The sequence below is a fragment of the Urocitellus parryii genome, chromosome 8 (genome assembly GCF_045843805.1).
Source record: "Urocitellus parryii isolate mUroPar1 chromosome 8, mUroPar1.hap1, whole genome shotgun sequence".
Taxonomy (NCBI): domain Eukaryota; kingdom Metazoa; phylum Chordata; class Mammalia; order Rodentia; family Sciuridae; genus Urocitellus; species Urocitellus parryii.
In genome coordinates, this window is record NC_135538.1 from 18,517,178 (window position 1) to 18,531,460 (window position 14,283).

At 32.1% G+C, this 14,283-nt stretch overlaps 1 protein-coding gene across 1 annotated transcript in view; it reads right to left on the reverse strand.

The window, feature by feature from the left end:
* Positions 1–14,283, reverse strand: part of Stxbp5 (syntaxin binding protein 5) — a 165,875-nt gene that overhangs the window by 25,223 nt on the left and 126,369 nt on the right. Inside the window, exons 23-26 of the mRNA XM_077802187.1 lie at positions 10,722–10,787; positions 7,265–7,315; positions 3,751–3,990; positions 201–570 (exon numbers count right to left, since the gene is read on the reverse strand). Coding sequence (XP_077658313.1) covers positions 201–570; positions 3,751–3,990; positions 7,265–7,315; positions 10,722–10,787 — 727 coding nt within the window. The remainder of the gene's footprint in view (positions 1–200; positions 571–3,750; positions 3,991–7,264; positions 7,316–10,721; positions 10,788–14,283) is intronic.

The window sequence follows — 14,283 nt, forward strand, 5'->3', positions numbered from 1 at the left end:
GTAAAATCTTATGATTTAGTTTATAACCCTTAGTGGGAATAAAGAATGATCTGTTTTCCTCCTATACTTGTTCACTATTAACCGAATGAAAATAGTGATAATGTATGAGACTATAAATAAAAAAGCATTTCTTTTAAACTAAATATAATTCTGAAACATGATTTGGGGAAAGAAATGCTGTGTCTTTAAAAAATTCTTACCTGAAAGTCATAATATGGCCATTAGCACAGAAACATGCAAGGCAGATGCTGTTATTCAATGCTACAATATCTCCACGAAGCACAAAGGAGGTCTCTGTAATGTTTTGCTTATAAGCACAGTTCTGGGTTGGCAGTGAGATTACTTTTGCTTGCTTTTCAGAACATATCACTGCATATTGGTTTTCACTAATTTCCTGAGAAGAGGAGGGAGATACTGAGACAGGTCGCCGTTTTTTCAATTTTTCTTTTTCATCCTTTTCTTCAGGAACATTATGTTCTTTCCAGGGTTCATATGCCGGTGGCAATAAGCAGCCTGTGGTATCCAGAAATGCCATTCTCAGGACTGCACCTTTAAGTCTCAATATAGTACCTAAAATTAATAAGTTTAGTAAATAATTGAAATATTTTATTAAATATGCTTATTCTAACTCTGACACCAAGTAAACATTCAAGAGTATGCTGAATGAATGTTACATTGAAATTATGCACTGGGTCACCGATAGGATACAAATTTCAAGCATTATATTTATGCTTGAACTTGTGAGTTTGGAAAAATATATCAATACTACATATCCCAGATAGATAAATGCTGCTGATAATTTACAATTAAACATGATAGACTTTGTAAACATATATCTAACCTATAGATTAATAAACAATGGTATGCTGAGTATCTGGAACTATGGTCTCCTTTTATACTCAGGTAAGTGCACTACCAATGCATATGAGAACATATTGATAGCATATGGCTTCTAGAGCTACATTGTCAGTATGGCAGCTACTAGCCACATATGGCTTCAGAACACTGGAACTGTCGAAACTGTGGTAGATAATTGTGCTGTGCAATGAGAATAAAACAGATGCTAGACACGACGACTTTAGTACCAAAAGAAAAAAAAATAAAAAATATTTCAATAATTTAAAAATATAGATTATATGCTGAAATGATGGTATTTTTGATACACTGGGCTTTATAAATGTTACTAAATTTTGTCAGTTTATAGTCTTGATTCTGCAGTTACACTGACTGATTTGCTTTAATTAGTGGCATCCTCCTGAAAAATGTACACATGTGCTTTATGCTAATTTCTAAGTACACTAAATGAACATAAAAGTCCAATAGATGGAGGATGCAGAACTAATTTAATCTTTCTAACTTTTAAAAAATGATTTTCATATATTATTACTTTATATTCACATAATATTTTCTAGTCTGCAAATTTTTTCCATATATTATTTTCTACCAATTTTAAGAGAAAGAGAATGAGAATAAAAGAAAATGAGAGGTTCTCTCAAATATTTTCTTAGGAAAAAATATATTTTTTCTTTCTTTCTTTCTTTTTTTTTCTTTTTTTCTTTTTCTTTTTTTTTTTTACAAATATATGTTTGCTGTACAGTAGGGCTGCCAGCAGGAAGTTAAACTTGAATTTCAGATAAATAAAAACTTTAATAAAATATGTTCCTAATACTAGGTATCTTTCTAAATATAGGATGTGCTTACATTTAAAAGGTATTTGTTTTTGGAATTAAAATTTGGGCATTCTATATTTTTATTTGCTATATCTAGTAAATACAGCTTCCAGTCTAGGTTTGATAAGTAGATAATTTAGCTGGTTATTTTAAATAGTTTGGTAGAAAAATATGAGAAACAGCAGTTATACTCTTACCACTTTAATCACTATTACCTAAAAGCATATTCTAAAGCTAACTCCCCACCCCCACAAGACCTCTTATTTTACTCTTGTTCACCCCAAGAGTTCTTCCAGCTTTAAAGTCTTAATGAGGTTAGGTGAATTATCCATGTTAATTTGGGAGCTGTTTTTAGCACATACATGGTTCTAGAATATAGATCTTCCAGAAATGGCCCTAAATAACATCTGAATGGCCCTATAGTTGGTGAGAGTTTAGCACATTTCACAGCAGAGTAATTGACTTTCCTCTTAAAGAAAAGAAAAAAAAAAGGGGCAAAGTAGATAATTTTAGATTCATAATCACGGAAACCCATCTGCTTAAAAAATAGCTCTTTCACAGTTCTAATACAGATGATATAAGCATCACTAATATATTTTGAAAACAGCATCCCTACAAATAAAGCAAAAGGGAAGTAATGGAGAATGAATGGGAGCAAATTATGTTATGTTCATACAGGAATATGTGACAACCAACCCCACTATTATGTATAATTAAAATACACTAATAAAAACATAAAAAAATAAAAAAAGAAACTTTTAGTTTTATTTTTGCAAATGCATAATATTTTATATCAAAGAAACTTTATAAATTATTTGATTTTATTGCAATTTGGGGAATATTTTGAATACTTTTGTATAGTTAATAGTAAATGATCTATGTTGAATCCCTCTCCTTCATTTTTGCTTACTAGAAACAGAAACAGATATATGTTTGTTGTAGAAAATTTATTAACTACAAATTAGTAAAAGGAGAAAAGTAAAAATTACCCTAAGTTCGATGAACCAGTTAATTCCTGTCAATATTTTGATTTCCATCTTTCAAGGCTTTTTTGTTCCTACATAAATATTTGTCATTTACTAGTGATTAGTAGAAATGCCAATATTATCTAAACTGTTTTCTTCAATCTACAAGTATGTGTACATTATATATTCAAATATTTATTGAATAAATAAATCAAATTACTTAATCAATGTAAATACAGTTTGGATGAGGATTAGAATAATATTTACATTTTAATTCTAAATTCCAAGAACTATAAAATCTGCTATAGAAATGAGATACATAAACCAGCAAAGTCATGGTAGTCTCTATTAGGGTGATCAATAAATGAGTAAAGAAACCAGATTTCTCAGTTATTTCTAGATATAATAAACTATAGACATATTTGATAAAACCCCAAACTAATTTTTAATATACAAAGATCAATTTTTTTTAAAAGTCTGTTATTAAGTCACTTTTTCCTAATTCTTTGAAGAATATTTCTCTAATTTGTAGCTACTTTCCCTGTGGCCAGTCCCACACCTGTCTCAACTCCTGTCCTCGCTTCTCTTGGAAATACACTTCTATGTTTACTGGACTTTCTTCCCATTGTGTCTCACTATGTAAAATCAAATGACATCATTAAATAAACCACTACTTTCTTCTCATGACACTCCTATTAATGGTACTCCTGTTCTGCTAAGCAAAAGCACTTAAAATAAGCCATAGTTCAGATTTCATGTTTAGAGATTAAAAACAGCCAAGTTCAGTTTTCTTCTCCAAATACATAGTATTTTTTTGCCTGTAGAATAAAATTTTAAGGCTTTAGGAATATCTTACTGTAATGACAATCTTTTTTTCATTTTCTTATGTACTAATCACTTAATACATGACTGTAGAATTTAAAAAAATGTAGAACAGCTATATAATGGTATTTGAAATCTTGTTCCAATGGTATTTGAAATCTTGTTCCAATGGTATTTGAAATCTTGTTCCATGTATTCCTTCATTAAAAACATAAAACTATCACTCAAAGCTTCTAATTAAATCATAGCAAATCATACTTATAATTCTAAGTGCAGCTTAAAAGCATACATACCACTTGGAGAAACAATCACGGGCTGAAGAAGTCTTTGCTCTGCTCCTGGGGGAAGGTTCAGTGCAATGACAAGCACTGTTCCTAGTGTTGTTCCAACCCACAGACTTGGGGAAGGGGACGAGTCCGCCTTTCGAGTAAAAGTTTCACAGAAATGAAGAGCAGAGATTGCTTCTCGCGATTCTTTGTCTATGCTTGTGACACTTGAACTCCGTGATCTGCTGAAGGAATTATCTTTTACATCTGCAATGATTTAAAATATTGTTGCGATTGCTTATTATAAAATATCACACTTTTCTGTTATAAATTTGGTCAAATAGTTAAACCTTCAAAAAATCAAAACTATGGCATATTTACTATTATTTCCTTTAAACCAAAAGGAAAATAATTTACTTTTTATGTTTGTAAAATTTCCCTTTTGTGTAAATGTAAAATATAAATAAGTAAATCCACAGTTTTCAGAACTGAGCTGGGTGAATCCCAGTGAATCCTGAATGTGATGTGTGGCACGCCGGTTGCTTTTATAAGCTTAGTTCTTACCCCCTTCTGTTCTTAAGATGCTGTTTCTTCCTTTGTTAACAATTCATGATTTGGTAGAACCAGAAAAGTGAAGGTCTTTTCAATTTTCTAGATATTAGAAAAATATATTTAGAAGTACCCTGAAGGTGGCCTATTATGTTTTTTCAGTCTCACCATATGAGTGCTTTTAATAAATAAAAATTTAGCTTCTATTTTTCTTGAAAGCCATATTAACTGTAATCAACATTCATCTAAGGCATTTTTCTTCAAAACGCATAACTGATATCTGAGATATACTTAATATCAGGTATATTCCTTTTACTTAGTTCTTTCTGTAATGACAGGAATATTTGAAAATTATACAAATAAATCTTCCCTCAATTTCAGTTCCTTTCTCTGTGGCCACTCTGAAGCCTACACTGAGATTCAATCTCACTCCACTCAGAATGGCGATTATCAAGAATATAAATAACAACAAATGTTGGTGAGGATGTGGGGAAAAAAGGCACACTCATACATTGTTGGTGGGATTATAAATTGGTGCAACCACTCTGGAAAGCTGTATGGAGATTTCTCAGAAAACTTGAAATGGAACCATAATTTGACCCAGTTATCCCACTCTGGGTATATACCCAAAGGACTTAAAATCAGCATATGATAGTAACAGCTACATCAATGTTTATAGTAGCTCAATTCATAATAGCCAAGCTTTGGAACCAACCTAGGTGCCCTTCAAAAGATAAATTGATAAATAAAATGTGATGTGTACACACACACACACACACACACACACACAATGAAATATTACTCAGCCATAAAGAAAGAAATTATGGATTTTGCCAGTAAATGGATGAAACCGGAGACTATCATCCTAAGTCAAATAAGCCAGTCCCCCCAAAAACAAAGGTACAATGTTCTCTCTGATTTGTGGCCCATTACATACAATAAGGGGGCAGAGATTGGAAAGAATAGAAGTTCATTGGATTAGACAAAGGGGAATGAGGGAAGGGAGGGAGGACTGAAATAGGAAAGACAGTAGAATGAATCAGACATAACATTCCAATGCTTTTATATGAATACACAACCAGTGTAACTCCACATCATGCACAACCACAAGAATGGGAAGTCATAATCCATGTATATATAATATGTCAAAATGCATTCATGTATAGCTAAAAAGAAAACAACAACAAAAAGAACAAGAATTGCATCTAAATCTGTCTGGCTTCCTGCTTTACCATATGATCTCTCTTTACACACACACCCTTCTACCATGATGCCATCTAACTTGTTGTGATATAACCAGAAGACCCACACCAGAGCCAAGAAGATACTGGTACCATGCTCTTGAATCTCTGAAACTTGAGCTAAATAAATCTCTTTATAAAATACCCAGCCTTAAGTATTCTGAAATACAGACAATTGATAAATTATCTAATAAAACAACTCTCCATAAATAAATAGCTCGTTATCAAATGAGTTTGCCATATATTGATTCCAAATATTTATTTACTTGGGATATAGTATAATGATATAAATTTCATGTTTATTTTCTAATGATAAATATATTTGTTACTTAAATAAAGCATACACATAAAAGGTAACTAGACACATAGTTTTAGCTGTGACCTAGTGATAACAATGGAAAATAATGATACAAGAAAATCTGATAATATTAATTTCAATGTAAACTAATCTGTGAAAAAACTCTTACTGATATTTACTAAAATCACACAGGCAATTTACAACAACCTAAACTTTAAATGTTAACTCATAGGCCAAAGGAACAGTGTTTGAATTTAAGGATTAATTTGACTACATAACATCATAAATTATAATTATACTTTTATTATATGAGTTATCTATAAAATTAATTACCAAAGAAACTAAGGCTAAGTCAACAGGAGAAGATGTAATGACTAGGAATCAGACTTACACCTGCTAGGTATCAGTTGGTTATTTAATTTTCTACCTAAAACTCTTCAAAAAACACATCATAATTTTTAGTAGTTCATGAATTACAACTTCCACTTTCTCCTATTAAGTTAGGTATTGTGAGTCTGTGATTTCAATTTCAGCAATTGGGAAGCTAAACAAATAGAATAGCATGCTTAATTTTAATAATTCAAGTAAGCAGAACAGAAATGAAAAAATGTTAAAATTAAGTACAGCTTAACATGTCAGTTACTGTCAAAATACTATGTACTAAGGAACATACATAATCACCTTGAAAAGTATTATCATCACAATTTAACAAACAATTAAGTAAAGCACACAGAAGTTAAATGGCTTGCCCATGATGACAAAGCTAGTAAATGGTTGAATCAAGATCTGTGCCCCTGTTCAAGTCTAAAATGTTCTGTTAGACAACTATGCACAGTTTTATCACCAATATCATCTTAACTCGAAGTTTACAGTTATTTTTGAGCAGCTAAGTTCAGTCTTCTGATGCCAGAAAAGTACATGAATATGATCTTTCTGGCATATCTAAAATCAGATTAAATTTATCATTAATGCCTCTATCCAGTTCTAGCTAATCGAAGTGATGTCACAAAATCTTTGCTTTCATGCTACCTCCCAGACACTGAGAACATTCTACTTGTATATATCACTGTCTCCTCCCAACACAGAGCTGTATGCAACAAAAATTCATATTCCCGAATCAAAACAATGCCATACGCAATAAAGGTAAATAGAATATAATTATGTTTAATAAAAATTAACCTGAAATTGCACACTATTGTTTCAGTTTTTTACTCTTTAATATAAAGTATGAGGGAGTGAGGAAATACACTATCTAGATTAGCTTGAATTTGTACTATAATTGTGTTATAATTTGCAGAGTTTTCTGAAGACTGTTCCAAGAGATGCTTAATTCTCAAATAGCCATTTTAAACTTTATTTTCATTGAAAAATCTCAATCATAGTTTTAAATCTTTCTCTCTTCCCTTTTTCTATAATAGAGTGTTCAATTTCTTCAGATATTTATTTTACTTACCTAAATCAGGTTTCAGGTCAGTAGGTAAGCTTAACTTCCTTGACATCTTTGCTGAAAAATAAAATGCACTTTAAAAAATCTGAAAAATATTTGTTCTTTGATTAATACCAACTGATTTTCAAGACAGAAGTGAATACTTTTGTTATTAAGTCTAGATGCTACAATAATTAAAATAAGATTAATAATATTAGGAGTGGAAAGTAAATCTTACTTTCAACTTTCAAAAGTTTGTACTTACTTGACATATTTATTTGTGTCCTTGAAAGTCTTACTTCAAGGAATCCTTTTAAATTTTAACATTCAATTATTGCTTAGGTTTATGGGAAAAGGTCAGACTTTTCTAAGAGTAGAAAACTCATTCCTCAGAAGGAAGATGTTGCAAATAAGGACAACAGAAGCATAAGACAAATCTTTGGTAACAGAAAATCTTTTCAGTTCCTCATCTTCACAGCTATTGAGCTCATTTTTTTAAGTTAATTTCTGGAATATAGGACAAACCTATATGTACAATCAAATCAAAGTTTGATTATATCTTAAAATACGATTCATATTACTTGATATAAATAAATACTTCCATTCACATTTCAGTGAAAACAAAACAAAAAACCCAAGTAATGTTATTAAATGTAAACTACAGGTATTTTTATGTAGTAATATAAAAACTAAAAGCTAATGCATAAACTTACTGGAATTCACTTTCCATCCTCAAAATCAGTTATTATCTTAATCTGAGAAGGAGTTTAAAAGTTAGGAGTTGTCTAACATTAAATCTATCATGTTAGTGGTAGTGCATGCGTAACAAAATAGTGCTCCCTATATGAAATTTTGAAAAAGCATGTGTTTGTTAATACATGAATGCACATATTGGGTTAAACTTTGGACTGTTAGGAGATATTTAAAGCACAGACCCTGCTAGTCCAATAAGGGCGCCATGTAAACAAAGAGAAATCCAGTCATAGTACATAACTTCCACATCTAAAAAAACGACAAATCCAGTGTTAGGAAAGCGGCATTAGGCAGACTGGAAAGGAATGGGGTGGGGTGTGACATCACCTTTTTACTTCTAAACTTCATAATCTAGTTAGTATCCTTTAACAAACAACAATGGGTCCAACTTATTCATCAGTCACGCCATTTTCAACAACTTAGTACATTTCAGCTAAGAAAAGATGTAATGTAAAGTTATAATAGCCAAATAAAATGTATGGTTAGTTAATCTCACATCTTGACATACAATATAATTTAAAATATTTGATGTTGTTTCAAATTGTATTTGATATACAATATAATTTTAAAGAGATACATCCTACAACAGTTCTCAAAAAGGTAATATTGAACACTGAAAGAATTTAGAGGTTTCTATCAAATATAACAGGTCCAATATACATAGAGTGATATTATCTATACAATGTGTAGGGCAGCTGAAGTAGAAAATCAATCTGGCACAAAGATTTTTAGAATCAAATGATATGATGCCACCTGTGTAAACTGTTCTGAGCCTTTCAGAGTTGAATGTGCATATCCACCACTTCGGAATCTTCCTGATACGTGCGCACATTCTGATTCTGAACTTCTGGACTTTGGGTTGAGAGGCATTTCTATGGTTTGAGAGGCCAAGTTCCTAGACTATAAGCAACTTCAGGCTAGGAACCAAGATAAACTCCTGAAGTCCAGTAATGCACATATAGTGAGCCAAGAAAAACATTTCTTGTACAAGTTTTAATATTTATCTTATAAAAATGTGGAAGTGTGGTAGTTAGAACTGGGTTTGGAATCAGCTGGCTGAGTTCAAATCCAATTCAACCAATAACTAGGTCTGTAGCACTAGACCAATTACTTTGTTTCTCTAAACCTCAAATTTCCTCTTCTATAAAATGAGGATAGTGTGAGAATTATATGAAATGATGTAAGCAACTGAACATAATATCTGGCACACAGAATGATTTAATAAATGTTAGTTATTATATATTATTAATAAAATGAGTATGGATTTTTCATAAACTGCAAAACACTATAAAAATAAGCTATTACTGTGCTTGCAAATAAACTAGTATCCCTTCATTTTAAATCTATGGTAATGCTCAAAGTAAAGATAACAAAAAATGGGGGAAACAAAACAAAACCTTTAGGACAAAAAGTACAGAATAAAATGTAACACTCTGAGTTCAACCTTTCAAATTTCAAAAACTAAATTTGATATATGGCTAAACATAGCCAAGTGATTTAACCTGAGTAATTTATGAGTAACAAGTTTATCCCTCTTTAAATATATTAGAATATGTTAAGTGAATATTTTACCATTAGAAATGCTTCTGTTGATGTTTTCATTAACCAGATTCCTGACCAAAAAAAAAAAAAATTCAAAAAAATTGAACTTTATAAGTATATACTTTTGACCTTTGTTAGGATTTCTACTAGAAACTTTACATGGATGCCTCCCAACAGAATAAAATTGTGCCTAGCAGTATACTTAATTTCTTTATTGTATAAACATACTGAATACAAATAATCACCTTTAAATAATAGGTGCTCTCATTTCAACATTTCACTTATACTGAGAAGTTAAAACCACACTAAGAGGATTTTAGAATATATTTTATTATGAATGTCACAAACAACTTTTAATCACGTAACATATCCATTATTTCCTCCTGAAGTACTTTGCAATTACAGATCCATAACCCAGCCACTAACTCAAGCAGTGTTCAAATGACAGAAATTTAAGCCACATTACTATTTGGATATAAATTTAAGCAATTTCCTTGAATATAGAACTTGAAATGGTAAAAATACATTAGAGAATTCATCTTGGTTAGTCTGTGTTAATTCCAGCTAACAAGTAATAATTTAAAAATTGAATTGTTTTGATGAGTTGAGAACAATCTTTGTTATATCAAGATGTGGACTAAAACAGTCCCATTATTAATTCACTTATTCAATATTTATTGTTCCATGAAAAGAATGTGACACAGGGTAGGGATATACTTCTTCCTCACCAGGAGCTGAGTCAATTAGAAGAGACAACTTCAAGGGAGTATAGTAAGTACTACTCACTGAGGCAAGCACAAGGTACGGTGCATTAAGCTTTTAATCTTAGCCTGAAACACTTATCTGAGACTGTGAGCTAGCTAGACTCTGATAGAATTAATGGTCAAAAAAACAAACAAATAAACAAACAAGCAAAAAACACTTCAGTCACAGTATACACACTACTTTTACACTATGTTCAGATAGTCTATGCTAATGGTGAAAAAATGCACTCTTATTTGCATTAAAAAGACTCTTGTTGACAATATTTTTCTAAACATTTTTTTGTTGACAACATTTTTGTTTTGAGGTAAAATTTATATAAATTATGTATCTTAAAGTATGTTCACTGTTTTGACAATGTATATACCTGAATAATTCAAATTCTTAGGGCATGACCATCATCTCCAAAGTCATACATGGTGCTTACCTCTTAATCCCTGCTCTTGCCCTTCAAAATAAACACTTTTCCCACCACAGATCAGTTCAGCTTGTTCTACAACACACATACACATACATATGAAGAAGTGTAGGTGAAAAACATGAAGCCAGAATGATTATTCCCTACCTCTGAATATAACTTCCCTATTTTGCATGGATGCCTTGAGGGATGAGGGAGATAAGGAAATAGGAGGAATGATGACATGAAGGAAGGGGAGACAGAATGGGAGGGAATTTAAATTCCTTGAGTTAAAACTTCTGCTATAAATGTGTTTGTAAAGGTTTTCCTTGAGTGATAAGGCATTTAACTAAATGCTTGCTAATTGACAGGCAGAACTGTGCAGTATCTAACACAGTCTTATTCTTCTTATGATGAAGACTTAAGATCACTGGCTTAAATCAGTACTTTCCAAACACATATTTACATTTCCCAGAATCTGATACAGATTTCTAAAAATTATCATCTGAACTGTTCCTGTTTTATCTGCCCTACAAATTCTAGTCACAACAGTAGCCTAGAATAGCCAATCTACCTCCTTAGGGGGTCAAATTTCAATTCTACCTTGGCTCTATGCACCCTGTTCTGCAATAACAGATGTTCTGTGCCAGACAGCTGGGAAGACTGTGGTGCTTACTTCTCTTTTTTCTTAAGGATAATGTTTCTAGAATGCCTGTTTTTCAATATTTGAAAATGACAGATTCATATATTTTGATCAGTTTTTTGGCTGTTTTCTGTAGAAAGCTGTTCTAAACTTAAGGACTAAATTGAACTTCAGGCTAAAAGTTTGTATCTTTTAATTTTTGTGACTTCTGGGGAATATACTTATTTTCAAGGCTGTTTGGTCAACCTTCCTGATGGCAAATCCATAAAAGATAGATCCTCTTCTGGTCAGCCTTCATGGCTCATTCCCACAATTGGGTATAATGTCATGATGAGGAAGTTGCAGACTTCATTCAGTTTTATGATGCTCAGGAACATATGCCAATCCAGTTACTCTGACAGCTGATTTCACTTCATTTGTCAAGAAACTTCTGTACATGCTTTGAAACTGCTCATGTTCCACTGCAACTTTCACATTAAAGGCTTAAGATTTAAATGAATTCTTAGAAGACAAGTTATCTGCTTTTCTTTCCTTCCATGGTATATTCTTCAACTCTCACCCCTGAACCTCAGTATCTTCCTTGCTTTGCAATTCTTTTTCACAGGAAAATATAAACTACTCCTTTTTCTAAGCTTTTATCCATAGAAACAATGGGAATCACAGCAAAGAAGTTCTTCAACAGGAGGAAAATTGATGTCAAGAGATATGTTTAAGTAGTTGTTAATCTGACTCTGACTTTTCTTATAAACCTGAATGAGAAGATCAAGTTGTTTGGTTGAGTAAAGAGTTGCATTTTCACAGTAGAAATTATAAAGTTATAGTTGATCACAAACAATATCATGAATGTAATGCAAGTTTCAATACCAAATCCATCAGCTTTTTTGTTGTAATAATACAATACCAGAGCCTGGGTACTTTATAAAGTAAAATGGTTTAGTTAGCTTACATTTTTGAAAGCTGAAAATCCTAGATAAGGCAGATTCACTGATCTGGCCTCTAGTGAGGGTCTTTGTGGCAGATGTGAGAGAATGATCACATGGTGATTCAAGAGATTCACAGGTCCTTCTCACATTTTTGTTAACAACCCAATTTTGAGGGAACTACTTATAGTCCCAACAAACGATTTTGGTCTCTTTGGAGGGACATCCCTAACTATGCTTTGAAATTTCTTTTTTACTTTGCATTACTTTTACCATTTAAAGGGTCCAAACTGTTGAACACTGCCACACTGGGGACCAAATTTCCAACACATGAACTATTGGGGACATACTGAAACCATATCCAAACCATAAAAAAAAGAAAGATGTATGATATATAATATCCAAAAGAAGCAAATCCCCAGGCAAGGAGACTGCTTGATTGATTATACTATAAACGACAGTATCATTATAGTTGATGCTTCTTGTCCTTTGCAATTAGGGAAATCTTTGTAAGTTTTATTAGTTGTGGTGATTCTCATTGTTTCTTTGAAATTTAACAGATTTCATAATTTTCCTTGTTTTTCTATTCATTGTGTCCACATTTTATTTTTCTAAACATTTCTCAAAATAAAGAAAAACTTCTACTTTTTAAAATGCTACATAGCTTAACAACTACAAAAGGTAAAAAGACCTTATTTTGACAGAATGATGAAGCTATCAAAAAAGCAAACTAACTTTTTTTTTTGGCTATAAAATGCCCAATTTGATATTTTATTTATCACAATCTCCAAATTACTTTTATGATCATAAAGGAGAAATACATTCACTGAAAAAATATTTATTCACTTTTATAAAAGTGAATTTGGAGCTTTTATTGGTTTTTATTGACTGATCTCTGAAGACAGATGAAATGGATATATATATATATATATATATATATATATATATATATATATATATTTTAAACTTACCTTTTTTTTATTGGTTGTTCACAACATTACAAAGCTCTTGACATATCATATTTCATACATTAGATTGAAGTGGGTTATGAACTCCCAATTTTATCCCAAATGCAGATTGCAGAATCACATCGGTTACACATCCACAATTTTACATAATACCCTATTAGTAATTGTTGTATTCTGCTACCTTTCCTATTCCCTACTATCCCCCCTCCCCTTCCCTCACATCTTCTCTCTCTACCCCATCTACTGTAATTCATTTCTCTCCTTGTTTATTTTCCCATTCCCCTCACAGCCTCTTATATGTAATTTTGTATAGCAATGAGGGTCTCCCTTCATTTCCATGTAATTTCCCTTTTCTCTCCCTTTGCCTCCCATCTCATGTCTCTGTTTAATGTTAATCTTTTCTTCCTGCTCTTCCTCCCTGCTCTGTTCATAGTTGCTCTCATTATATCAAAGAAGACATTTGGTATTTGTTTTTTAGGGATTGGCTAGCTTCACTAAGCATAATCTGCTCTAGTGCCATCCATTTCCCTGCAAATTCCATGATTTTGTCATTTTTTAGTGCTGTGTAATATTCCATGGTGTATAAATGCCACATTTTTTTAATCCATTCATCTATTGAAGGGCATCTGGGTTGGTTCCACAGTCTAGCTATTGTGAATTGTGCTGCTATGAACATCGATGTGGCAGTATCCCTGTAGCATGCTCTTTTAAGGTCTTCAGGGAATAGTCCGAGAAGGGCAATAGCTGGGTCAAATGGTGGTTCCATTCCCAGCTTTACTAGGAATCTCCATACTGCTTTCCAAATTGGCCGTACCAATTTGCAGTCCCACCAGCAATGTACAAGTGTACCCTTTTCTCCACATCCTCGCCAGCACTTGTTGTTGTTTGACTTCATAGTGGCTGCCAATCTTACTGGAGTGAGATGGTATCTTAGGGTGGTTTTGATTTGCATTTCTCTGACTGCTAGAGATGGTGAGCATTTTTTCATGTACTTGTTGATTGATTGTATATCCTCCTCTGAGAAGTGTCTGTTCAGGTCCTTGGCCCATTTGTTGATTGGG